The sequence below is a fragment of the Nelumbo nucifera genome, chromosome 2, assembly GCF_055504915.1.
Source record: "Nelumbo nucifera cultivar China Antique chromosome 2, China Antique-T2T, whole genome shotgun sequence".
Lineage (NCBI taxonomy): Eukaryota > Viridiplantae > Streptophyta > Magnoliopsida > Proteales > Nelumbonaceae > Nelumbo > Nelumbo nucifera.
In genome coordinates this window covers 14109838-14135618 of record NC_142650.1, presented here as the reverse complement: position 1 = coordinate 14135618, position 25781 = coordinate 14109838, and the positions used below count along the sequence as shown (strand labels likewise).

The 25781-nt window shown below is 38.7% G+C and overlaps 1 protein-coding gene across 2 annotated transcripts; it reads left to right on the top strand.

Annotated features, from left to right (window-relative positions):
• On the top strand, positions 1-25781 carry ARP5 (actin-related protein 5). 2 transcript variants are annotated; one of them, XM_010258580.3, is made up of 12 exons: positions 1-347; positions 436-506; positions 11936-12060; positions 16218-16262; positions 17439-17541; positions 18420-18529; positions 22005-22114; positions 22241-22331; positions 22405-22836; positions 23639-23766; positions 24400-24742; positions 24910-25781. In XM_010258580.3, exons 1-12 carry the CDS (start codon positions 247-249, stop codon positions 25414-25416), a joined length of 2166 nt encoding a protein of 721 aa, XP_010256882.1. In that variant the 5' UTR covers positions 1-246; the 3' UTR covers positions 25417-25781. The 2 variants fall into 2 exon arrangements, with proteins under 2 accessions (XP_010256882.1, XP_010256883.1); XM_010258581.3 differs by lacking the exons at positions 1-347; positions 436-506 and having other exon boundaries at positions 11965-12060; positions 17434-17541.

The following is a 25781-nucleotide window of genomic DNA, read 5'->3' as shown; positions in this document are numbered from 1 at the left end:
ATGCATTTCAAAATTCGAGGACCAAATGGCACTAGGCACACAGTAGAATATACTGATCGAGAATTTTCCGTATTTTCTTCTTTGGACGGTTCGCGTGGGTTGGGCGCCTAGTGTTCTCAAGTCTAAAGACACACTCTCTCTCTGTGGCTGGGCTAGCGTTCATGACACTGCGACAAGCGAGCAAATTCTAACTGAGAACCCCCGAAGTCTCTGCGTGTTTGCTGAGAGCAGGAGGGGAGGGAGAGAATGCCTTACATAACGCGACCTTCGCGGCAATCTGACTACAACAATTTCCCTGCAAGTTGCCCCATCGTCATCGATAATGGCGGTTCCAACTTCCGGATCGGGTAATGAAAGGGATTGTCTTCCTTTATACCTCAATCTGTTAGTATTACTTGATTCTCTTTCATTTGATCAGTTTCTTCATTGATTTAGATGGGCGGGAGAGTCTGATCCTCGTATTACCTTCCGGAACGTTGTTCAGAGGCCTCGTCACAAAGCAACCGGTACACATTTTTCTAATTCGTTCCCTTCTTTATGTTTTTATGTAAAGTCGCGTCTCTGACAATTCAAGCAACTCGGCATAGTAAGAAAACCAATGCCTTGAAAATATCTGAGGGGATTCATGGAAGAAACTTCCTGCTGTTTTCCCCTTTTTCATGCTATTTTCTTGCCGTTTTTAGCTGGAAAATCACATCAGATGCATAATAATCATTACACTTGTGTTTCTTTTGTCTTTACTTGATTTTTCTTCAGTATGTATACGAATAGAATAGAGGATTCCATTTATTACCATATAGGCAAGCTGGCATAGAATTATAGGAACCATGTTCCCATGCTAATAGCCATGGTTTTTCGTCCTTTTCACTTCTCTTATGCTTACATTAAAACCAAGACCTGTCAAAATCAACGAGCATCAATGCATCTCAAATTCTTTAGCAAGAGGAACCTTAATAAGAGGATAATATGGTGGTTATAAGACGGGTATGAAACCATTCCCTACCGAGTTTAATTTTCCATTCTCCAAATCCTTTTTCCTCCAACTCATTGAACACCTTCCCTGCAAATTCTTCTCCTCCCAGAAGAAACAACCATAATTTTTTTGCTCACTTCAACCTCCTTGTTCACTACTGTTCCAAATCAATGGAGCTTGACACTCTATATGTTTTATTGAACATCACATTGTTGTCTTTCTTCCCCTTCATCTTCATATTCTCTCTTTTCATTATCAATTGAAGGTTTTGTTCTATAGTATATTTTTCCACTACAAACCTTCACACTTGTCACGTCACTGCAAGCTTCCTCCGCCCTCACTACCTCCTCCTCTTCTGATTCTACGGCATTTGAGATATTTCCAACCACCTCCCTCGACTCACTGACACTGTATACCCACAAATTCTACCACCCCTCGCCTGCTCCACCAGGCCCCCCCTCCCCTCAATTCCTTTCCACTCTAATCTTCTTGGTTCTCCTTCCCTAAGTCCCTTCCACCAACACCACCCCTTTCTACTTCATCTTCTCTCTCCCCTCTTCCCTCAGACCTCTCTTTTTCTTTTTCACCCTCCTTCTCACACTACTATTATTACCTTCTCTTCCAATTTCTTCTTGAACACTTTTTTCTACACTTCCACCCTTCCCACTCCCTTTCATTTACTTAACTCCCCTCTTTTGTTCACCCCCCTGGAGATACTTGCCTCAGAAGGACCTTTCATGTTTCTCTACAGCAAAGACTCTTCCCTGCAACAATATTGGGTTTACTTGTTGCAAGTAACACACAATATGACCTTATGCATTGTATAACACAAATATAACATGGTATATAACACAAAAAAGGTGTCTGCCTGGCCCTTTTCCTTGACTGAGAGGGTGCCTAACATGTTTGCAAACATGGCATGGTATATGGCACGTCCTAGAGAACACCTTGTCACCTAGGTATCAGCATCACCTTGATAACTATGTTTTGTAACTTTATATAAAAAAGCAACAATGATATAAATTGAAGAAGATACAACAAATTTCCATATTTTAAATCTAACAAAATGTTTCACATCAAAACACAGAATTATCATAACTAAAAAGGTAAGGACAATAACGTATTAAATCTATATATTTTCATATTTTGAACATAGTATTTGCAATGTCATAAGATTAAATAGAATAATATCATAAGTTGCAATTTTCTAATTTTAATTATATATATACATATATATATATATTTTGAAGAATAAAAAGGAAATTCATTAAATTGAAAAAGATGCAGTACATCTCAAAATATTGGTTGTCTAGATGACAAACCATATGCTTAACAGGATTACACTGAAAATGAATCAAAATTACATGGATTCAATTCCAAAATATTCCAGAAGTTCTCCAACAGATCTTCCTTGTGTACTTGGTTGAACTCTGGAAGTCTTAGGGTCGAAGCAGAAATCATATTGCCCACTCCTGCTATCAGATATTCTATGTTTTTTTGACTTGTCTTCAAATACCCTTCTATTCCTTTCTTTCCAAATGGCCCAACACACTGCAAATGGAATACAGCTCCACAAGATTTTGGCTTTCTTGCTTCCTCTGATTTTAGGCCACAAGGAAAAGATTTCTGCTGATGTCACTGGATGGAAAGCAGCCATTCCAAACAGATGAGAGAAGAACTTCAACTTCCACATAAAGTTTGCCACATTGCATGAGAAGAATAAATGGGGAACTGTTTCCTCCGCTTCACTGCACATATAACAACAATTTGCAAGCTGCCAGCCTCTGAGTTTCAGATGATTGCTGGTTAAGATACTATCATGTGCCACCAGCCACGCAAAAGCCTCTACCCTTGGGGGCACATGATTGCCCCACACACCCTTTATCTGATTTGAATCCCTACCATCTCTCAGCAGAGCCTTGTAAAAGGATTTAACTGAGAATCGTCTTTCTTTGCAATCTTTCCACCACAAACCATCTGTTGTATCTCTGGAAATGTTAGCCTCTTCCAATTTCTCCAATAGCTGAATGCATTCTTCCACTTCTTGGTCCAATAAAGGTCTTCTAAACTTTGGATTCCAGACCACTTGCTCCCCCCTCCATTCGTAACACTGCTCAATTGGCACTTTCTGTTCTGTCAATTTATAAAGTCTAGGACATACCTCACATAATCTTCCCAAAACCTTACCTTACAACCTTCCCCACTTTAAACTTAACTAAAGTTCTGAAATTTTGATTGAAGCTCATGATTCCTTTCCATACACTCATCCCATAAGAAATTCTTACCTCCCTAAATTCCCACCTGAACCTCATCACTCCATATTTCCTACCACCACCCTTCTCCATAATGCCTCCCTTTCTCCCTCTTGCCCAAACATCCACAACCATTTCCTTAACAGAGCTTTATTAAATAGCTTTACCCTTCTTAGCCCTAAGCCTCCCCCCTCCTTTGCTCTACACACCTTCTCCCACTTAACCAGGTGGAATTTTTTTGTCCCCCTCACCCCTTCCCGTAGAAAGTCCGCTGAATTTTTTCCACCCTTGCAGCCACTTCTTTAGGGACTTTCAAGAGGGAAAGGTAATATGTGGCAGACTCAGTGTTTTAAAAGTGAAAGGCGCAAAAAGGTGCAAGGGCCATTTTGCGCCTGAGGCGCAAGGCACAAGCCAAGGCATGCGCCTTTTTGAGGCAAGGCGCACAATTAAAAAAAACTAAAAAATAAAAAAATAAAAAAATACAAACAATTATAAAACATAATATTAATAAAAATATAAACTTAAGTTTTAAAATAAATGTTTTAAAAACCTATTATCTAAAATTAAAATGCATAAGCATAATATGTAAAGCATATTCAAATGAGAATTTAAAATGAAATCAAACATATAAAACATTTTCAACCATATAAAACCCATAATCTCTTCTTTTCCCAATTGCATCAAGTAGCTAATGTGACATATTACATTCTTAATTCTACGAGCCGCCTTTGTGCCATGCCCCTCGAAGCAAGCCCAAACATCGGAGCTTCGAGAACCCCCTATTTGGTAATGTTGTCCATTCATTCATCCTAATAAAATATCTTCTTAAAAGCAATCAAAACTATAAAATCATTATTTTTTGTTTGAAAACTAAGAATCTAAGACCCTAACATGGACTTATTTGGGATGGCCTCGAGGGGTGTGGCACTGGGGTCCGGGGGCAGAGCCCCCGGCCCAGCCGCCAAACTCAAAAAAAGGAAAAAGCGGCAAATTTTCAAAAGGCGCACGCCTGGTCTAAGGTGCAAGGCTCACCAAGCGCATGCCTAGGCGCACCAGGCGTGCGCCTTTTGAATGGGCTGCGCCTAGGACCTGGGCGAGGCACCTACCCTAAAATGCGCCTCGCCTGTGCACCTAGGCGCGCCTCAGGCGCGTCTTTTAAATCATTGGGCAGACTTGAGAGAACACTCTTAATGAGTGTGATTCTCCCACCCAAAGAGAGGTACTTGGCTTTCCATCTGTCTAACATCCTCTCCACCCTTTCTAATAAAGGTTTCCATATACTACTTGATGATGCCCTTGCTCCCACCGGTAACCCAAGATAAATGAAAGGCAGCTCCCCTACCTTACATTCCAGCACCTCTGCAAACTGTCTCACTTCCTCAGCTCTTAAGTCCCCAACTCCTATCAAAAAGCTCTTCTATAAGTTTACCTCTAGGTCCTCTAGGCCAGTCAGCATCTCAAAATTGGCCAAAATAGCTCTTAGGTTTAGGACTTGGAATGCTGAAGCGTCTAAAAATATTAGGGTATCATCAGCGTATTGTAGATGAGTGATACTCAGGCCTTCATTTCCAACTTTGAATCCTTCTATCCATTCCCTCTGCGCTCCTTTCTTCATGATCAAGTTAAGTGCTTCCATCACTATGACAAACAGGAAGGGGGAAAGTGGATCCCCTTGCCTCAGCCCTCTAGAGGCTTGAAAAAAATTCTGATGACACACCATTAATTTACCATGAGAAGGTGGCTGAAGAAATGCACCCATATATCCAACCCCTCCAGACCTCCCCAAACCCCATCAACCTTTGCATTTCCTCCAAGAATCCCCATTCAACATGGTCATAAGCCTTTTCTATGTCTAGCTTACAAACCAAGCCTGGTCTTCCACTTCTTAATCTTGAATCTATACATTCACTAGCCACCAATATCCCATCCAGAATCTATCTACCTTCTACAAAGGCCATTTGAGTCTCCCCTATCACCTCCTGAATAACTTTTCTCAGCCTACCTGCCAGTACTTTTGCCAATATTTTGTAGGGACTACTCAGCAAACTTATTGGCCTGAATTCTGTTATGTTCACTGCACCGCTTTTCTTCTGTATTAAAGAAATGAAGGTTGCATTCACCTTCCTGTCTAGATTCTTGGATTCCCAGAACTCCTTTAGCATCTGCATAAAATCCTCTTGTAAAAAGTACCAGCGGCTTTTAATGAAGTTAAAATTAAAGCCGTCTGGTCCTGGTGCTTTGTCCCCATTGATTTTTTTTCAGGGCCTCCTTCACCTCTCCAACTTCAGGATCCCTTTCCAGCCATCCTGCCGCACTGTTGCTTAGTCTCTTTGGTTCCAACTCTCCCAAGGATATCCAACTCCACCCTCTCCCCGTGTACAGCTTCTTATAATATGAAACCACTTTATCTTGGATATTTCCCCATGTGTTGAACACCTCCTCCTCCACTTGAATCTTAGTAATCAAATTTCTTCTTATTCTCCCATTTGCAAAAGCATGGAAGAAGAAGTATTTTTATCTCCCTCTTTCAACTAAATAGCCCTAGATTTTTGTCTCCACCTAACTTCCTCCCTCAACATCAAGTTCTCTAGATCAAATTCCAATACGACCATCTCATTTTGATTCTCTCTCCTAAAATCTCCTTCCTCTCTTACTCTTTCTAATCTGGCCAGCTTTTCCAAGATTTCTTTTTTCCTGTCATCCTCCCCTCCAAATGTTTCCTTCCTCCTCTCCCTTAGTTATTGCTTGATTACTTGCAATTTTTTGAAGACTTTTATATCCACTGACCCATCCACTTGCACTTCCTTCCACTTGTTTTCTACCCATTCTACAACGTTTGGTTGCAGAAGCCATTCATTCTCGAACCTGAAAGGTTTGAAGCCTGTAGCAGCCGCAAAATTTCTCAACAGGATTGGTCTATGGTCTGATAATTGGATGGTTAATGGTTCCTGAACCACTTCACCCACATAACCTGCCCAATCTTCTGAGAATAATATTCTGTCCAGTCCATAGTTTTCAAGGCGCCAAGGTGAGGCTAGGTGACCACAGGGCACCCAGGTGCCTAGGCGTTGGAATTTTAAAATATTAATTTTCTTGAGTTTTTACTTTATCTATGCTTTTGTAAGCTATTTTATTGGTTTTGTGTGCTAACTAGCAAGCATGTACACTAACTATTAACTCTATAAATCATTCAAATGAATATAAAACTATAAATTTCATATAACTAGCAAGCATGAACACAGTACACTAACTATACACTAACTAGCAAGCATGTACACTAACTATTAACTGAAAAAAAAAAAAAGCACAGGAACTAGGAAGGGAGGGGAGGAGTATAGGGGCATAAGAAGAAGAAGAAGAAGAAGAAGAAGAAGAAGTATAGGGGATTAGGGGCAGGGAGGAGTATAGACCCCTGTTTTTTCAAAAAAAAAAGAAAAAAGGGACTGGGAACAGTCAAGGGGCGGAGAGGAGTATAGGGGTGGAACCCCTGTTTTTTCAAAAAAAAAAAAGGGACTGAGACTAGGACTAGCGACTGAGAACAATCAGGGGCGGAAGAAGTGAGTGGAGCTGTAGAGGAAGGGAGAGTATAGGGGCGGAGCCCCTGTTTTTTCGAAAAAAAAAGCAAAAAATGTCTGAAGCTGGGCTGGAAGAAGAAGAGAAAAACTTACCTGCTGAAGCTGAGGTGCGATGGAGTTCGGCTGGGGAATGAAGTCTTCGGTTCTCCTCCCTCTCCAATCGAACCGAAAAAACTCTTATGCATGTAACCGAAGAAGAAGAAAAAGGCTTTGTATTGTTGTCTTAATAATAAAATAATGATAATATGTAACCGGTTTTATTTTAAAAGAATAAAACATCTAATAAAATATCAAAATAACAAATTAAAAAAAAATTTAGATGTATGTAGGCACCCGCCTAGTCGCCTAGGCGCCCGCTTAAGTCTCTGGGCGGGTGCCTAGTATACAAAATCCGGGGCATTTGGGTAAGGCGCCCATGGAAAACCGCCTAGTCGCCTACTATGGTCCAGCCTTCTGAGAGTGGCTGGAACTTGGCCATTCGACCATGTAAACTTCCCTCCAACCAACGGTGGATCAATCGTCTCATTATTGGTTATAAATTCTTCAAACCTCCTCATACCTTCAGAAGTTCTTCTCTCCCTTCTACCCTTCATTTCATTCCTCCTCCTTACCATGTTGAAATCCCCACCCACACACCAAGGCCCATCCCACTTTTGTCTCAACCCTTCTAATTCTTCCCACATCTTCTCCCTCTCCCCCTCCTCATTTGGCCCATACACATTTGTTAAACCCCATCTCCAATCCCCATTTACTACTTGTAAGCATACTGATACTGAGAACACTCCAACATCCTCCCCAACCTTTTTAAAGATCCCTGGATTCCATATAATTACAGCTCCCCCTGACAGACCTGAAGCTTTAAGCTCCACCCACTCTCCTCCCTCTTCCCCCCATATTTCTTTTTTCATTTTCATATCAAAGTTTTCCAATTTTGTTTCTTGGAGTAAAACCACCTTTGGTTTAAAGCTTCGGAGCAAGTTCCTTACTACCTCCCTCCTCCTTCTATCTCTCAGCCCTCTTACGTTCCAACTAAGAATCCTCATCTTCCTCCCCCTCCCCCCAAATTACTCGAGCTCGTCCAACCCTTCCTCTTCTCCTCCCTCCTCGTCCCACCCCTTTATTTTTTCTAGATATTCTTCCCTCTTCTTTTTCTCCTCTCTTTTCTTTTTTTTTTCAAACTTTTCAAATGCTATTTTCTCTAAGCCTTCCCTCCCCAGAAGACTAGCCCGAGAGACTTTCCGACCTCCACCTCCCTCTCCACCATTTTATTAATACTTACCTTCCCAGTTTGTATTATTTTCTCAGCTTCGTGATCCTTTTGTATCTGTTCTTCTTTATCTTTCTCTCCATTCCCTTCCCCAATCACTGATCCTTCATCTTCTCCCCTTTGTTCCCCTCCTTCTAATCTCTATGAAGAGTCTTTAGGTCTTCTTTTTCTGTTGTAAACCTTATTTCGTCTTCCACCCTTTTTCTCCTCCTCTCTCAGAGGTCTCTTCACTGAAGTTTTCTCCCCTGTCCCTCCTTATATTTCATTTCCTTCTTCTCCTTCCTCTCTGATTAGAGTTTCTAGCACTAGAATGCTCGTCACTCCAGGCTGACATACCTCTTCAAATCTAGGCGATGATACCATGATGCTTGAATCGGCACTCCCATACTCCTTTTCTTTCCTTCCTTCTAATTCCTTCTCTGTATTCTCTATAGGGTTCGAATCCTGGTTGACCGAGAGACACTCCCCCTCTTGAATGTGCAACTTCCCTGATGTCTCTGACTCTTCTTCCTCTTCTCCTTGAGATTTCTCTTCCTTATAACCCTCTTTCTTGGAGTTGGAGTCTGAAACTTTTTTCGTCGTTCTGGCTTTCTGGCTCTTTACTTCCTTCTGACTCCACCGGCTTCTCTTCCGTATCTGTTCTATGCACCTCTTCTTTTGCCGCCGAGCTTGTCGTTCTTCTTTTGTCTACCTCGCTGCCTAGAATCTTAAACTTTCTTCCCTTCTCATACTTGGTCACCCCCAGATCCAATTTCCGCTTTCTTCTTCATTGTGCTCAGTGCTATCTTGTTTCCTGGATATCAATCATTCGAAACTGGATTTCTTCGAAATTAGGCCTGTTTTTCCTTTTTTACCCCCCTTATTCTCCCTTTCTTTCTTACTGTTCCCTGTTTTAAAGTTTACCGCTAACCTGTTAAAGCGGTTAACACCTTCCTCCCTAACCCTGGCTGGTGCCAGTTTCTTTCCCCATCGAATCGCCCCCCCTCTTTATCACTTTCTCCTCCTACTTATCCCGGGCTCAATAACCTTCAAGTGTCCCTTATGCTGAACTGCCACCTCACTCTTGCCTTCCATGCGTCTCCTTCTTCTTAATGATACTGCCACCTCATCATCTTCTTCCTCTTCCCTTCGTCTCTTTGTCTCCTTCGGCCTCTTCATCTCCTCCCCTGTTTCCGCACTCTTCCTCTCTCCTTCCTCCTCCTTGTCCTGGGTTGCCTCTGCCCCTCGATACCTCTCAGCTCTACAGTAGGTACCATCTACTCCCCCTCTACAAACAACCTCAGATCGTACCATTCACCTGCAAAACCCAAGCACAGCCTCTTTGGGATGTTAGAGATGTTTTCGATTTCAACTAGTATCCTCACCATGTCCATTTTCTCCCAAGTTCTATTTCTGTCATCCATCCTAATGAATCTTCCGCATGCGGCAGCTATTTCCTCAAATGTATTGATACACCATGCATGTAGTGGGATCCCTACAATGTCTATCCATACTGTCCCCTTCCGCCTACCTTCTACCAGTTCCCCAGCCGCCGGCAACCATCTATCCAGCCTCAGATTGAAGTCTCTTACCTTTTTTTTTTCTCTTCCTCTAAAACCTTTTCAGAAAATTGTCTACTATGAAACATTACCAGTAAAAGCTCTTTGTGCAGTTTCCGTACTCCCAAAACCTTTGCGAGAGCGAGGCTGCTCTCCATTGAAACTTGAAAGCTTTAAAGAAACAGCAAGCATAAAATAAAATTTGATAGAAAGAGGAAAAAAGAAAAAAGATGAATAAACAAAAATTACGAACTGAAGAGATGATAAAAGAACCTTCCATTTTTCCCATTTATGTACTTCAAATTTGTCTGCCTTTGTTTCATCACAGTTTGTGGGCTGAGAGAGGAACTTCAGTATTGTGATAACCTCTTTCTCACTGGCTGCAAGCCTGCAACAGAAATCTATAAGGTAAAAGTTAGAATAAATGCCTTTTTTTTGGGGGGGGGTGAGGGAAGCTAAAGAAGAAAAATTCCTCTCAGGCCGACCCATATGATTGGGACAAGGCTTTATTGAATTGACTTGAGTATTAGTATAGGGCCACTGCTTGGTGCTATTGTAAAATCTTGGGCTGACAAGTGTGAAAACCTGGACTCAAGGTTGAGAGTGGCCACTGTGTGCAAAAAATGTCAAATGCTCCATATCCAGACCACCCCTCTCAAGTCAGAGAGCCACTTTTTTCTTTTATCATTTTTTTGATCAGCACTTTTTTCTTTTATCATTATTAAAGCTTATGTGCTGCCTCTATCATCACATAAAAAACATATATTGTTTTCAAGTTGCCAAGGCAAGACTAGGTGACAGGGGAGTGTCCAGATGTTGCCTAGGTGATTTTTTTTTTTTAATTATAACCCTGAATCCTAGGGTAATTCCTTAGGTTCTATGGAAACCAGCAGTCATTTTTCACTAGTGTCAATAATCTTTATAAAGAAGCATAGGGTTTGACTATGATACCGGAAAAACTTATAATAAATCAACCGGAATCATAAAAGTGGTAACCAATCAGGTGGTTGTCATTAACATTCATGGGTGGATTGATCAAAAAACATTCATAGGTGGATTTTGATTGGTCAATACTCTTCTGGTATCATAGATTTTCCTAAAAGTATAACCTTCATATTAAAAGATAGAAAATCAACATATTCATGAGAAGAAAAAGAAGAAAGAAAAGAAAATTCAGAAAATATAGGGGCTCTGCTCCTTTTTTGTCCTTGGAAAAGAAAAAAAAAAAAAGAAAGGGTGGAAGAAGAATGTGTTGATTGGACAACATTTAAGTTCTTCCTTACTATTGGTTCTGAAATCTTCAAGCATATGCCAACATGTGTGTTGATGGAACCCTGAAAGATATGAAAATAACAAAAAGAAATTAGTATTAAATCCACAAAATAATAACTTAGCGTAATAATGTTTATTTGATTATTATAATCTCAAAAAATAAAGAACATAAAAGATTTTACAGCGCCATGTAGAAAATAGCTAGGCGCTTAAGCAAGGTTGACTCTCCATGGGCGCCTTGTTGCCCTTGCCTAGTGTTGCCTTGACAACTATGGTGACATAGTTTTCTTCATGTGGGAACCACCTGTTTTACCACTTAATAGTAGGTCAACATATCCATAGTGATGAATCTGATGATACTTGCTTTCACATTCTGAGTTTTCATGTAAATCATGAAGTACTTTATGGTATTTAGGATGCAACATATCTGGAAATTTCCAAGAACTAGCAAAAAAAGTGGTTGGTAGGGGCTTTTATATTGGATAGTTCCCTTTGAATATGCTTCTCTTTCCCTTATGATTGTGTATTTGAAAGAAAGGAGCACTCAGGTTTTTGAGGATGAATGGTGCTTAGTTAACATTTAACAATCCCATCAATAGAATCAGAAGCTCATTGTTCCTCCAGTATTTTTAAGGATTTAAAGGACTTGATTAGATAGCTACTTTTGGGGCCATTGCTAAAATTATATTACTTCTTAAAGCTGTGATTTCTTAACCATGGAGATCACTTCAGTTTCTTCTTTGTAAATCTGTTAAATATATTCTTTTATAGCATACATATAATATGGTTGCCGCCCCTCTATTTAGCAAATATACACTTTTTCTCTGAAAGAGAATTGTCTGAGTTTTTGGCATCAAATAACTGAATTTTACATGATAATCTGGAAAGTGGACTTTTTTTCCCTTTATGTCTGCTTCTTGTTCTGCCTTCAAAAGTGTCGGTCCTGTTGGGTTAGTTTATTTACATACGCCATGGAAAATTGTCTGTGCTTTGAGAAGGGGGAGAGATTGTGGTTGCTTTACCTACACTTTTAACTAGTCTATGTTTTCTCTCTTCAGGTGAAACTGTTACTATTGTTGGTGACCATGATCCTGCATTGATGAAATATTTTGATTGTACACGCTCATCATATCGTTCAGCCTTTGATAGCAATGTTGTTTATCAGTTTGAAATAATGGAATATGTAAGTGTGTTGTTTTTTGGGGGAAAGAATTTGTAAGCATAGTTGTTAATATTTGCTTGCTCTGATATTGAAACCTGCTTTTGGCCTCTAAATGATTTGCATTGGAAATTTACTTATGCTAACCAACTTTTTTTTTCTGTTATTGTTGTGACTGTCAACATCATCACCATCACCTCTTTTCCTGAAAAAAAAAATCATCATTGCCCCCATCTTCATCATGACTTCTGCTGCTGCACTCATTTAACTTCAAACATGGAATGCAGTTTCCGTGAATTTTACAAAACTTTCCTATTTTAAGGTTCCACAATGTCTACTGAAAGAACTCCTGGAATTACATCAATTTTGATGGAGTAATAACAACATTTTGGTTGATATATCTCAGATCTTGGTATTAAGGGAAATTATACAAGAAATGTTGAACTTTATGTCACATATATGTTTAACATCAGTTAAATTTAGGAAAATTTCAGTTGAAGTATTCATTACCATAAGCTCAAGAAAGCCCTCATGATACCCAAACTTCAATCTTGTTTGTGTCTTTATTGTTGATTGTTGGTAAATTTAAGAGAAAAACACCAACTCCACTTGTTTGTTTTACATTGAAAATGATCTTTTCAAAAGATGTACAAAAACATTAAATGGCCCATATACAGTGATTGTGCAGTCTGAACCTGTTCCCCTTCTGGCTAGATACAAAAAAAGGTCAACAATGATTAGAACCATGCATTGATAGAATATGAAACTTGATTTTTTTTTTTAATGTTTGTTTAGAAACGGTTATAATATTGGATATTATTGATAAAATGAAAAATCCAATATATACAATGTGTACTTTTGATAACAAATTCCTATTCTGGGCCTTAACCTAATCTGCGCATGTGGTCCACCACTTTCACAAGGTCAGATATGTGTTCTGAACATGTTTTACTTACCCGCCCATCATATGAAAGCAGGGACTGGGCACCCTATACTCTTTCTGTGCATGAAAACTTGTACTTTCCCAATTGTGCCATTCTCTGAAACCTATTGAGTTTCATTTTTATTTGAATGCTCATCATAAGGGTGGGCCTATCTTCATTAACATATAACCACATTTCACTGTTACTAAAATAATATTAACATGAGAGAAAGTAGCTCCAATAGCTGATAAAATGAGAGAAAGTAAACTAAGATGGTTTGGTCATGTGCATAGAAGACCATTAACGGCACCTGTGAGAAAGTGATTTGTTACAAGTTGAAGGCAAGGTTCAAAATATTGATACAGGCTGATATGCTGGATGGGGCTATCGGCCTGTATCTTTGCTCACTTTTTTTTGTAAGATTTTGTTTCTTGTTTTTTAGTTTTTTCCCCCCTTCAAACTGGTTCAGAGAAGTTGGTTTAAGGCCCGTCTACCCCCTGAACCAGGTCACGTGTATCGGGAGGCCACTGATACGTATCGAAATTTTTAACCTTGGTTGAAGGGGCTAAAGGGCAAGGGGTAGACCAAAAAGGACATGTATAGAAGTAGTAAGAAATGATTTAAATGCCAATAGTTTAGCAATGTATATGGCATTAAACAGAATGGACTGGTGAAACAAGATTCTTGTAGCGGACCCCATATGGTTGGGATAAGGCTTGGATGATGATGATGGTGCAAATTCTGTGGTAGATGATGTGCAATTTTATTCAATATAAAGTTTACAAAGATTACAAAGACGTGAAAAAAAATAAAAAGGATCCACCCCATTATACCTAGGGTCCAATAATAGAAATGTAAAAAAGAAGCCCCAATCTACTAAACAGAATACAAGAAAAAACACAAATGCCTCCCAATCCTTTTTTTTTTTTTGGATCAATAACAGTGAATTTTATTAAAGATTGAGAAAGTACATAAATAAGGAGCTAAAAAAACTTTACTCTCTAATACATCAATGTACACCCAACTGTAACCAATTATAAAACAGCCCAAAAAATAGAGTTTCTGTTCACCCCTTGCCTAGCTAAGCCATCTGCCAATGAGTTTGCACTTCTCTTTACCCATGTACAGCTAACTTCCATGTCCTTACTCAGCCACTTAAATTTCCTCTTTTCATTGTTGTAGTTTCAGAACTTGGATTTGTCCTCTTTTAACCAGTTCACTACAATTTCAGAATCACCTTCTATGATCAATTTCTTAATATGCATGTCTTTGACCCTTTGTACGCCTTCAAGAGCTCCTAATATCTCAGCCCTCAAGGAGTCTCCCACCCCAATTGGGCCAGAATACATAGCTAACAGATTCCCTTTTTCATCTCTTATCACTCCCCCTATTCCAGAATACAAATGCTTCCCAATCCTTTCCCTATTCCCTTCTGGTATAGATCCTCTTCATTTCCCTGAACTTTTATGCCAACAGGATAGATTCTAAGTAGGAAAACAAATGTCCCTATATCATAGTTTTCAAGGCGTCTATGTGATTCTAGGCAACACTGGGGTGCCTAGTCGCCTAGGCGATAAAAATTTTATAATATAAAAAACTGACTTTTGGCTAGTTTCCTGGTTTTTTATACCATTCAGCATGTATGTTAATTGAAAAAATAGCAATTCTCTTTATTAAGAACATTAAAATTTTCTCTAAAAATGTGGCAAATCATCACACCTAAAAGATAAAAATCTTTTACATATATTAATTTCATTATTTTCAAAAATAATACTACTATAATAAGTATTTAATAGAGCAAATTCATATTAATTAGCAGCTAAAGAAGGTTATTAACTTTATATGATAAATATTCAAGATGGAAAGTAAAATAGAAAAAAAAACAAGGATGGAGTTTCTGTTTTATTTAATTAGAGAGCGAATAGAAAAAAAAGCACTTTATTAGTCTATTCTTTCTTTCCTCTTTCTTTTCTTTTCTTTCTTTCTTTCTTTCTTTTTCTCTTCTCAAAATCCTTTGATCTTTTAAAGTATTTGATCTTTCTATATATATATATAGCATATAATAAAATGTATTAACACATTCATTAATAAGATGCAGCAATATAAATGATATTATAAAAGGCGGACGCCTTGTCATTTTTGTCGCCTAGAAGGGTGCCTAGTTGCTAAAAGTCAAGGCGTTTGGGCGAGGTGCCCAGCCAAGGGTGCCTAGTCGCCTAGGTGATGCCTTGACAACTATGCCCTATATATATACTCAGGAGTAGACTTGACTTATCCTCAAAGATTCTTATATCGATCTCCTTTCCATGGATTCCAAATACAGCAGAAAGGATAGGCTTCCATGAATAAACAAATTTTGACCTCTGAAAATAGTCTGAAAGAAACATGATGTGATATCATATTCAACTTTTCTGAATTTAAGAAACTCTCTAATAGGACTATTAATATGGCCTTCAAAATGACTAACCCTATTCCTGAGACACTAAGAAATTAGAAAATAAATATAAAAGACTCTGATTAGCCAAAGTATGAAATACAAGAAAATTACAAAATAGCTACTTGATAAGATCTTTGGAGAAAACCAATTTCTTTCTCCATAGATTTTTCCCTGCTTCTGTGCATGCATCACTGGAGTTTCCTTCGAAATCAGGTTTTCCAACCTTGATCCCAAACCTCTGCCTCACATCAAAAGCATGTTTGCATGTTGCCATTACTTCCAACTCTTTCTCTTTCCTCAAGATAATAATCCAGATCTCTTGGATAACCTTTAAGAGCCTAAAGGAAAAAGAAAAACTAACAAATAGACAGATTTTGATAAATCAGCATTATTTCGACTACTAGACTCACCCACCTAAATGCATATGCATAATGAAAATGTTGAAACCATTCATAGATCCATGCATTTTAAGAGTTTTCTTTTATTTCCTTCTAGGGTGGTGGTATTTCTTTCTTTTCTTTTTTTTTTTGGAGAGGGGAGGGGCTTGAAATTGCCAAATTTCTTTTCTTCCCAATAAAATCATTTAAGTTTTTAAGTTGCTTTTGGCACAAAACCTATCTTAATTTGGTATAATGTCATTTTGGAAACTTGGTGTTTAAAGTACTTTAATCAGGAGGCAGAACACTGTTATTCTCTACATATCCCAACATGATGGTATTGAATGCAATAGTAATTGAAACCATGGAGATTGTGATAGAAAATAAAGCTGCAGTGTTTCGCATTTAATTTTGAACCTCATAAAATAGCTCATGCCTTTGTAGGTTCTTGACTTTGGTTTTGAGCGAATGGGTGCAGATGGATCAAAGGTAATTAAGGATTTCCTATTTTTTGGCATTGTAAATTTGATTGAAAAGCAAAGAAAAAAAAACTGTATTTCATTTCTATTGTGAATACTGCTTTCCTAATTGTTCTGGGAAACACAATTTGTGTCTATTTCATGCAGTATCAAGGCTGGATGCTGATCTAATTTTTTCCCCTCATCAAAGGGCTTAGTGTAGCTAACACTGGGTCCTTGTTATTTAAACCATGCTCAACCGAGCCATGTTTTGGTTGCTTGAGTGAACTTGTTCAAATATGAAATAGAGGTTCGGGCCCTTCTTAAGAGAGCTATCCTAATTAAACAATGCTAGATCGCTTTGGGTACTGTGGGTATATAGTAACTGCTTTTCCTCAAAAAACAAATTTGTTCAAATAGTGTATTGCTGGATGCACAACATTTGAAAGACCACTTCTTCTCCATTTGGTTGCAGTGTGAATTTCATTTGCACTGGTGTAAATGCATAGGAGTGCAAATGGATTGAGTGGAAATCCCAGTTTACTTTTGCTTCAGATTTAACCTTGCTTTGTTTGCTTGTAAGAAGTAAAATAGGAAGTAAAATGAGGTGGTGCTCAATTTATATGAAAGAGAAATGAAGCGGAAGGTTATTTATTTGGGGGTAGTAAGGTAGAAAGAAAATTGATGTGGTCCACACTTATATGAGAGAGAATTGAGGTAGGAGGAAGTGGTGCAAATTTTGTATCAGTTTTTCAGTTGCAAAATTTGCATTGCTAATGGATGCAAATGAGACAAAAAGTACTAACTTTGCATCAGGTAAGAGTGTAAATCATAGTCAAACAAACAAATTCAAAACTGAACCTGTGCAAAATTTGTATCCGATTCAGATTTGATTGCAAATGAACGTTGCCATGATAATGTGCTTGGGAGGTAAATAATTGTCTCTTTGAACATGTTTCATGTGAAACTGCTTACTTATAATTCAGTGCATCGAGAGCATGCAATGGCCTGCACACAACTTGTACGGTTGTACCATAGTCATAAGTGTCCATGATGTGTCATGTGTCTTCTGTTGCATATGTGTAATTTATTTATCTCTGTTGTAGGTCTTAGTATTTGATATAATTAATTTCCTTGTTCTGAGAATAGGTTGATCATCCTTCATGAGGTGATTTTGTTATTGTCTTGTTTAACTGATGCAGAACAGGTTGATCATCCTATCCTGATTACAGAATCTGTATGCAATCCAGTTCAATCTCGCAGTAAAATGGCAGAACTTCTTTTTGAAACTTATGGAGTACCATCACTGGGTATGAGTTGCTGTCGAATCTTCTGATACCTAAATTCATTTTAACTATATGTTGATAAATATGATCTTATTCAGCTGTTTGCCTAGATTGATTTGTTAAAAACCAGAGTGGTGAGTAAACCAAAATGTCAACAGACTGGATCCAACTCATTTCAAAATTTCAACCCTCTTTCATTTACTGACCTGGTCTATACTGGATATGTCCTCTTCTGGTTGAACCATTCAAATGCCCAGTCAGGTATAGTTTTAAAATTTGGTAATTCCCTGGCAGATATTGGCACGAGGATTTGGGAGACATTCTGGGGGCTCTCCATGCTGGAATTTCTTGTATTCATTTTTGTTTATTTTTGTATTGATGCATTTAATGGTTACTTGTCGGTCTTTTCTAATATTCTGTCATGTTAGAATGGTATTTTTTTGGGTACTTGGGCTCATAATCATCAGCAGGCTTTGTCCCAACTATATGGGGTCAACTACATGAATCCTGTTCTGTTCAGTGCCATATCCATTGTTAAATTATAAGCCCTTAAAGCACTTTTCACTACTTCAATCTATGTGTGTATTGTATGCGTATGTTTTTATTAATCTTTTCATTAATAGAATTAACTATTACCAATGAAGAAATATATCTTGAGGAGGAATAATGATGTCTAATTGTCTAGACATTACATGGTCCACTATGGCCTATGTTCTTTATCTTATACTTTTTAATGGAAAAATCTCCATTTTACATATTTATGTGGATGAATTTTTGTTGGCTCACCACCTATAGAAATGCTCATACACTGCTGGGCCTAAATTTAATTTTGTTTGAGAAACTTGTCTCTTTTCTTTTTTCATTATTTTGCAAATGATCTTTCTTTCCTCGTGTGGTTGCAGCATTTGGTGTTGATGCTGCATTCAGCTACAAGTACAACCAAGGACTTGGGATTTGCAGCAAAGATGGTCTTGCTATATGTGTGGGATTGACTACGAGCCATTCTATCCCAGTAAGTTTAGTAACTTTAACATAATTTTAAGCTAGTAATGGACATAATGGTGTTCTAGAAATTGAGTAGATTAAATGAATGGTGCTGTATGAGAACATTTTTGGGAGCTAATGGGAAGTGTAGAAAACCAAATTAGCACAAACACCATCAACCTGCTTTGTTGTAGTAATAATAATATTATTATTAAGTAACATAGTGACTAATATTGTCGTTTATAAGCCAGGGCAAAACTAATGTCCTAATATGGGTTTCTTACAATAAATATGAAATCATACAAGCTTTATACAGGAAACATACCCAATATTTGTGCTTCAGGGCTGCTGACCCCAAACCTCCATCTTTTATTTACTTGTTTATTTCAAGGTAGGGGTATTACTTACACAATAACCAAGTTTTCAATATCTCAGTTGGAATTCAGTAATTGCATGCCTTCATTGATGTGGAGATGATGGAGTTCCAAGTTAAAGAAACCTATGTTTCTAGAAGTTTGTGTTCTATGTGAGAAAGACAGAAACATCCTTGCATTTATTTCTGCACTGTGCTGTGGTGAGATGGATGTCCCACTACTTTTGCAGCCTGTTCAGTCTGTCCTGGTGACCTGGTGGTGTACACCAGATAGTTTTACAGACCATCTGTATGCCTGGACACTAAAATGACTCAATGGAAAAGAAAGAAGCTTTTGAGTATTATTCCTGCTGCTGTGTCATGGTGTATTTGGAAGGAGAGGAATCAGAGAATTTTCCAAAATCGAAGCTGTTCAGTGGAAGATTTAATTAAGAAGAGCAGAAGCTCCATTCACTCTTGGTTAGCTGCTATGGATCAGTTCAGAAACATTTCCCATCAATGTGTTAGACAGTTTTGTATGCCCTTAGCTTCAATCAGAATGATGTACTTTATGAGTTTATTGTAAATGAATAAAGATACATATTTGATTCATGTTCCCTTCGTATGTTTTTGTGTAATACCCTTAAACTGGACACTTAATGAGACTCGTGTTAGTTTAGAATGTTCACAGCCAGTGGGTCGGTCTGGGGAGACCTATCCTGACAAGGCTGACACTGTGGTGCCACCAAGTCGGTTGGGGTGGCCTGTCTCAGCTGCTAGGGTGAGACCCTAGGCACATACACATATGATTAATTGAATCTTTGAACTGGACCAGATTTCCAGTATTGCCCTAGACCTTAGAGATTGATGGGCAAAACTGGAAAGTTACACCCGACCCCTAGACTCGATTATGATACTGCACTAGGTGTCGGATTGGGCTATCTTTGATGTACCAATCAGTGAGATCCTTAGCGGGGGTCAAAACCTGGGTATGTTGGGACAGTCCGAGAATTCATCTGAGTGGGTGATCATAGTGACAGGATCAGCCCCTTTGTCGGACAAAGGTAATGATCAGGGATGCACTCTCACTGATGGAAACCAAGACTGCCGGCAGCCGATTTCAATCGTTGAGATTTGTTTTTTGCAAAGTATATTTTATATGAGATATAAAAGTATATATATTATGGTTTCTAAAAGGTTTGCAAAAGGTTTTAATTCCCGGGATCTATATAAGTGGAAAGTGCAACACTGTTCCTTGCAGCCGAGGGAGAGGTCCTCTCTTGTCGGACAGTGTATGATCATTATGGGCTGAGAGGTTAAGTGTAAGACCATTGAGGATAACACCTGATGGGCTAATCTTGCATCTACCCACAGTCCCTGGGTGTTACAAGGTGGCTTGGCCCAGGGATCACTTAGTGTAAGTGTTGGGCCCATAAAGCCCATTTGATGGGTTTCAGGGGGTACACTGTCTTCAGCAGTGCATTCGGCCAGGCCTTGTAACAAAGGCTGGGTTGAACCCATGTGGCTGATGTGTAGATCAATGCTTGGGTCCCACGCCATACAAGGAAGCCCAACTGGGCAGCAGTTTGGAAGGCTTTTTGAGTACATAACCTTAAATGGGCCTTAAGCCCATTTCGAACTAGGCTGATTTGATCAGTCATTTAAAGGGGGCGAATTCTGAAGTGGGTCAGCTAAAAGGATTGGGCTTAGACCCTATCCACTCAGAGAGTCCAAGATCTAAATGAGATTTAGATCTGGAAACCTCCTAATTATATTAGGAGATAGCTGATCTGATCTGCAGATAAGATAAGGATTATCCCTTATCACTAAGGGACTTCTAACCCAAATATGATTTGGATTAGCAACTCTTAATCTGATTAGGAGCTGATCCCTTTGAGATTATAAAAGGGGAAGGGGGCGGCAGCCTTTTACATGATCAACAACATTCTTCTCTTTGAAGAAAGAGAGATTGAGAGATTTCCTGCATACTGCGAATTCTCTCTTGCCGCCACCTTCCTGCCATTGCCATTCCTTCAGTTCGATCTCCAGTTCTTGGGAGCAATCAAGATTTGATCTTGATCTCAATCTTTTGGGAAAAGATTGGTTGGAGCTGTACTCACAAGCCGTCCAGTTAATTCTTGCGAAGGGTCAAGTTCTTTTGAAGAACATTGTTGATTCTGCTCCATCCTTCACTGCGCCATCTTCAGTGGGAGCAGATTTTGGATCCTTCCTTGGGCGTGAACACCTCCATTGGGAGATAGTATTTCTCCGTATCAGGTATAATCCTCTCCCACTCCTTTTGGTTAAAATCTGGTTCAGTTTATGGTTCAAGATTGATCATTGAAAATATGATTTTCTAAATAGGGAATGCGATTCCCAGTTGAAGGGAGAGATAAATTTTTTGAAATTCGCCTCTTATTCCGCAATCTTTGGGCGTCCATAGGATGGATCTCTCATCCCTTCACAATGCTACTTTGATACTGCCAATTTGTTTTTGTAATGTGGGCAGATTAAAGCTGACTGACTATACTTTGTATAGTGACTTTTGTATATGAGCATATGTGTATATTTTCACTAATTGAAATATACAATACCTTACCATTTTCTCAAAAAAAAACCTGTCTTTCTAGAAAAGGAAAAGGGAAAATTATAGATATAGAAGGCTTCCTAGTTTAGTAGCCAATGGAGGACTACCAAATGAAGTGATTATATGAATTTTCTTTCATTTAAAATTTCTGTCCACAAGGTCCTCTAGTTAGTTCTCACCTTGCAACTATGCTATTAGTGACTCTTATAGATAATTTTACCCTTTTAAAGGCGCACCCTAGCATACCCTTGTAACCATTCACTCCTTCCACTTTTCTTCTCATTATTTCTTGGGGTGGGAGGTGAGGTGAACTTGTGCAGTATTTATCCTCCCACACACATACAAAATCTTGACTTTCTCAAGCTCATTTTGAAAATTTTTATCAAGTGCGAGAAATTCTGTTATTGTTGAACCTTGGTCTTTTGAGAAGTGGGGTAAATTGTGTCTGTTTTAGTTATTTATTTGATTTGGAATTTATTTTTAACTTCAACCTTTCCCTTACAATTAAAAGAGACTAATTTTCTTTAGAAATTCTTACTTTGTCATCATGTGTCATGATTTCAGATTGTCAGTGGAGAACCTGTTTTTGAAGCATGCTGCAGAGCAAACATTGGTGGATACCATGTCACTGACTACTTGAAGCAGCTTCTTTCTCTTAAATACCCCAATCACATGTAAGTAAATACATTTCTATGTTCTTACTTTACAGGAACAGGGACCTTATTTCCTTGGTTGAATTTCTGTTCATGTTTAATATTTAAATTACCAATAAAAAATGTTTTTAATATGGACATACATAGGCCTAGCATTACATGGGAGAAGGTCGAAGACCTGAAGATGGAACACGGTTATGTAGCTCTGGATTATACTTCAGAAGTTCGGTTATTTCAGGTAGGGCTTCACTTTCACTCCACTTGTATTGTTAAAGAAGACTGAGTTTCAAGTATTACAGTTTTCATGACAGAAAGGAGGGAAGGAAGCTGAAGAGAAAACAAGATGTTGGCAACTTCCATGGATTCCTCCTCCAACTGAAGAGCCACCTTCAGAGGAAGAGATTGCAAGAAAAGCGGCCATAAAAGAGAAGCAAGGTCAACGTCTGAGAGAAATGGCTGCAGCAAAAAGGTCTTCTAGAATAAATGAGTTGGAAAATGAACTCAATGGTTTGGAATTTCTTATGAAGCAGCTTGAAAACGTGGAAGAGAATGACATTCCAGCTTTCCTGTCTGCGACTGGCTATGTATCCAAGCAGGAAATCGAGTCTAGTATTGTTAAGGTATCACAATCTTTACGAAAAGCGAAGGGAGAACAGGTTGAAAATGAGGATAAACTGGAGTCTTCTACTTCTGAGAAGTATCCTCTCATTAATATTCCTGACAATATGCTGTCACCAGAGCAGGTATTATTATGTTAAATGGCTACAATTATACTCATAAATTTTCTGCTGTTGCACTTGATTTTGAGTCCAATTATGATACTGAAAGGGCACAACACCTAAAAAACTAATAACCAATCAACCAGTATCATAAAAGTGGTAGCCAATCAGCTGGTATTCATCAAAATTCACTGGAGGTTTTCTGATTGGTCAAAGTTCTGGTATCATACCCTTCTGGTATCATAGAAAGTGCCCTTGATTTTATAGATGATTTATAGAATTGGCTCTTCATGTTTTTATTACCAAGCATCATTCATCATCTAAGCCTTATCCCAACTATATGGGATTGGCTACATGAATCCTGTTTTGCCATTCTGTTCTTTTTAGTGCCATATCCATAATCCATTGTTAAAATATAAGTGCTTAAATCATTTCTTATTACTTCAACCATGTCCCTTTTGGTCTGTGCCCCTAGCCCTTCTAGCCCCCTCAGCTTGCAACAGTGCTTCTTCTTACAGGTGTTGTAGAGCGTCTTCCATGCATGCAACTAAACCAAGAAATCACTATTGTGTACCAACTATCATGGGGAATATCCAATTCCATCAGGAACTCTACCATTACTTATAAACACCTAATATGATATATGTTGCTTATCTGGTCTGAAGTATCAAAACCTTTACCTGAGCTTGTTGGATTAATCCATGGGTCATCATGGATTTTCTTCATTGCCATGTTTCTGCATCAATTTCCACGTATTTTTAGCTGTTCTGCACTTATCATGTTGTGCCACCTTAAGCCCTGTTGAATGAGTTCTTTCATTTTGCAGCTAAAGGAAAAGAGGAAACAGTTATTTCTCAAGACAACATCTGAAGGCCGTCAGCGTGCAAAACAGAAACGCTTTGAGGAGGAGCTACAACGAGAAAGGCAAAATCAACAAGATGAAGAAAAGCGCTTGTATGCTATTAAATTATAAATTATGGATTTAGGCAGTTCCACATTGTTCAGAAGCTTTTCATTCTTAATCAATCAGTACCCTGCAGTTTCAAATAAGGCTCTGTTTGTTTCATTGTAAAAGGGTTGGGGATTTTTTTTTTGTCTGAATTATTGCAGCTATATTTTTCCCCTTTTCTTAAAAAAAACTAAGTTATCTGTCCCTTTTACATGGAAACAGAGACAACAAGATAAAATAACAAAAAAAAAGGGGAAAACAAAACAAACAAAAATAGTGTATTCTTGCTTCTGATTTTGAGTTTTATTTGTGGTGAGTGCGCTATCCATTCAGGAGCACCTTTCATAATGAGCTCTGTTAAAATAAACCAACGACAATTCCAGTTCCATTACTGTTGGATCCATAGGCTGAAACCTTTATGCACTTAGGAGCAACTTGAGTCCCTTCTGACATTTTCCTTTCACAAGCCACTAGATATCTTATATTAATATAATATCCTTAGGAGAACCTAGGCCTTGGTAACTTTTATTCACTAGGACACACTTTATCAAAACTCTAGTGAAGGAGTTGGTCTAAATGCTTTATGCAATCATTGCATGACATTCATTTGATATTCTCCTGTCTTTGTGTAAATGTAGAGAGAACCCAGAGCTGTATTTGGAACAGCTACGCACAAAGCATAGAGAGCTCTCAGAGAAAGTTGAGCAACGGAAGCGGCTGAAGGCAAATGGAACGCGTACAAATGGGAATCAGAATTTGTCAGGAGGTGTTGGCCGTGGTGAGAGGCTGAATGCCGCACAGAAGGAAAGGATGCGCCTTTTGACAACAGCAGCCTTTGATCGAGGGAAGGGTGAGGACACATTTGGAAGCAAGGATGAAGACTGGCAACTATACAAATTAATGAGCAGAGATAATGACGATGATGATGATGGACAGGAGGAGGATGAGGCTGAACTAGCCCGTGTCACTTCTCGACTCCAGGTCAGTTCATTTTACTGTGGTGATTTTCATCAATCCAACTGCCAATTCCTTTTATAATCACTTCCTGATTCTGTTGCTCTGGTGGCTGACACTGCATAGCTGGGATGATTATGGGTAGTAAAATTTTCTTTTCTCATTCATATCCTTCCGTGACATTACTGTGACAGGATATAGACCCAACTTTTGTTGCGAAATTGGATGTTGGTCCCTTTCAACCACTTACTGAGGCTCCACGGTTTCGTCCTCTCACCAAGGAAGACTTCCAGATCATAATTGGTGTTGAGAGGTTCCGATGTCCTGAAATTCTGTTTCAGCCAAACATGATTGGGGTTGACCAGGCAGGGCTGGATGAGATGGCTGGAATTTCAATACAAAGGTTGTCTGTGAAGGAGAATGGGATTGAGGACAGAATCACCAATTCAATCCTTGTGACTGGTGGGAGCTGCCTCTTTCATGGAATGACTGACCGCTTGGAAGCTGGGATCCGAATGATCCGTCCTTTTCAGTCGCCCATAAGAGTAGTCCGGGCATCTGATCCTGTTCTTGATGCATGGCGAGGTGCTGCTTCTTATGCTGCTGCTCCACTATTCTTGAGGCAGACATTTAGTAGGCAGGATTATTATGAAAAGGGTGAAGATTGGCTTCGGAGATATCACATAAGGTACAGTCTGTGATCACTTACTTAAACAACATTACAGAAGGTTATGTGGAAACACTTTAAAAAGTGATCTGCATACCCACCATCTTATCCTCTCACCATTTTCCATTTTGTGAAATATGAATATGCTAAACCTGATGCTTCTTCCTTGGGTCGGCAACTTAGAGATATGGCTTACTGAATTTTCCTTCATAGGTTATTGAAAATTAATAGATGCTAATTATTGTAGTTTTGCTTTAGATTTACCCAGTTGTTTTCTCATACAGCTATAAGCCTATGATAATTATAGTTTTAACTGGATTTTTTGTATGAACACCGCCTTCTTATTACTGTAAGGAGAATTGGCTTCCAATATTGGGTTCAAGGGAACCAGAATCATTA

Coding starts and splice junctions, on each gene's coding strand:
- ARP5 (XM_010258580.3), top strand. CDS start 247: ATGCCTTACATAACGCGACCTTCGCGGCAATCTGACTACAACAATTTC. Junction 17,542..18,419: donor TTATGGAGTACCATCACTGG/GTATGAGTTGCT, acceptor GTGTGGTTGCAG/CATTTGGTGTTGATGCTGCA. Junction 23,767..24,399: donor CAAGATGAAGAAAAGCGCTT/GTATGCTATTAA, acceptor GTGTAAATGTAG/AGAGAACCCAGAGCTGTATT.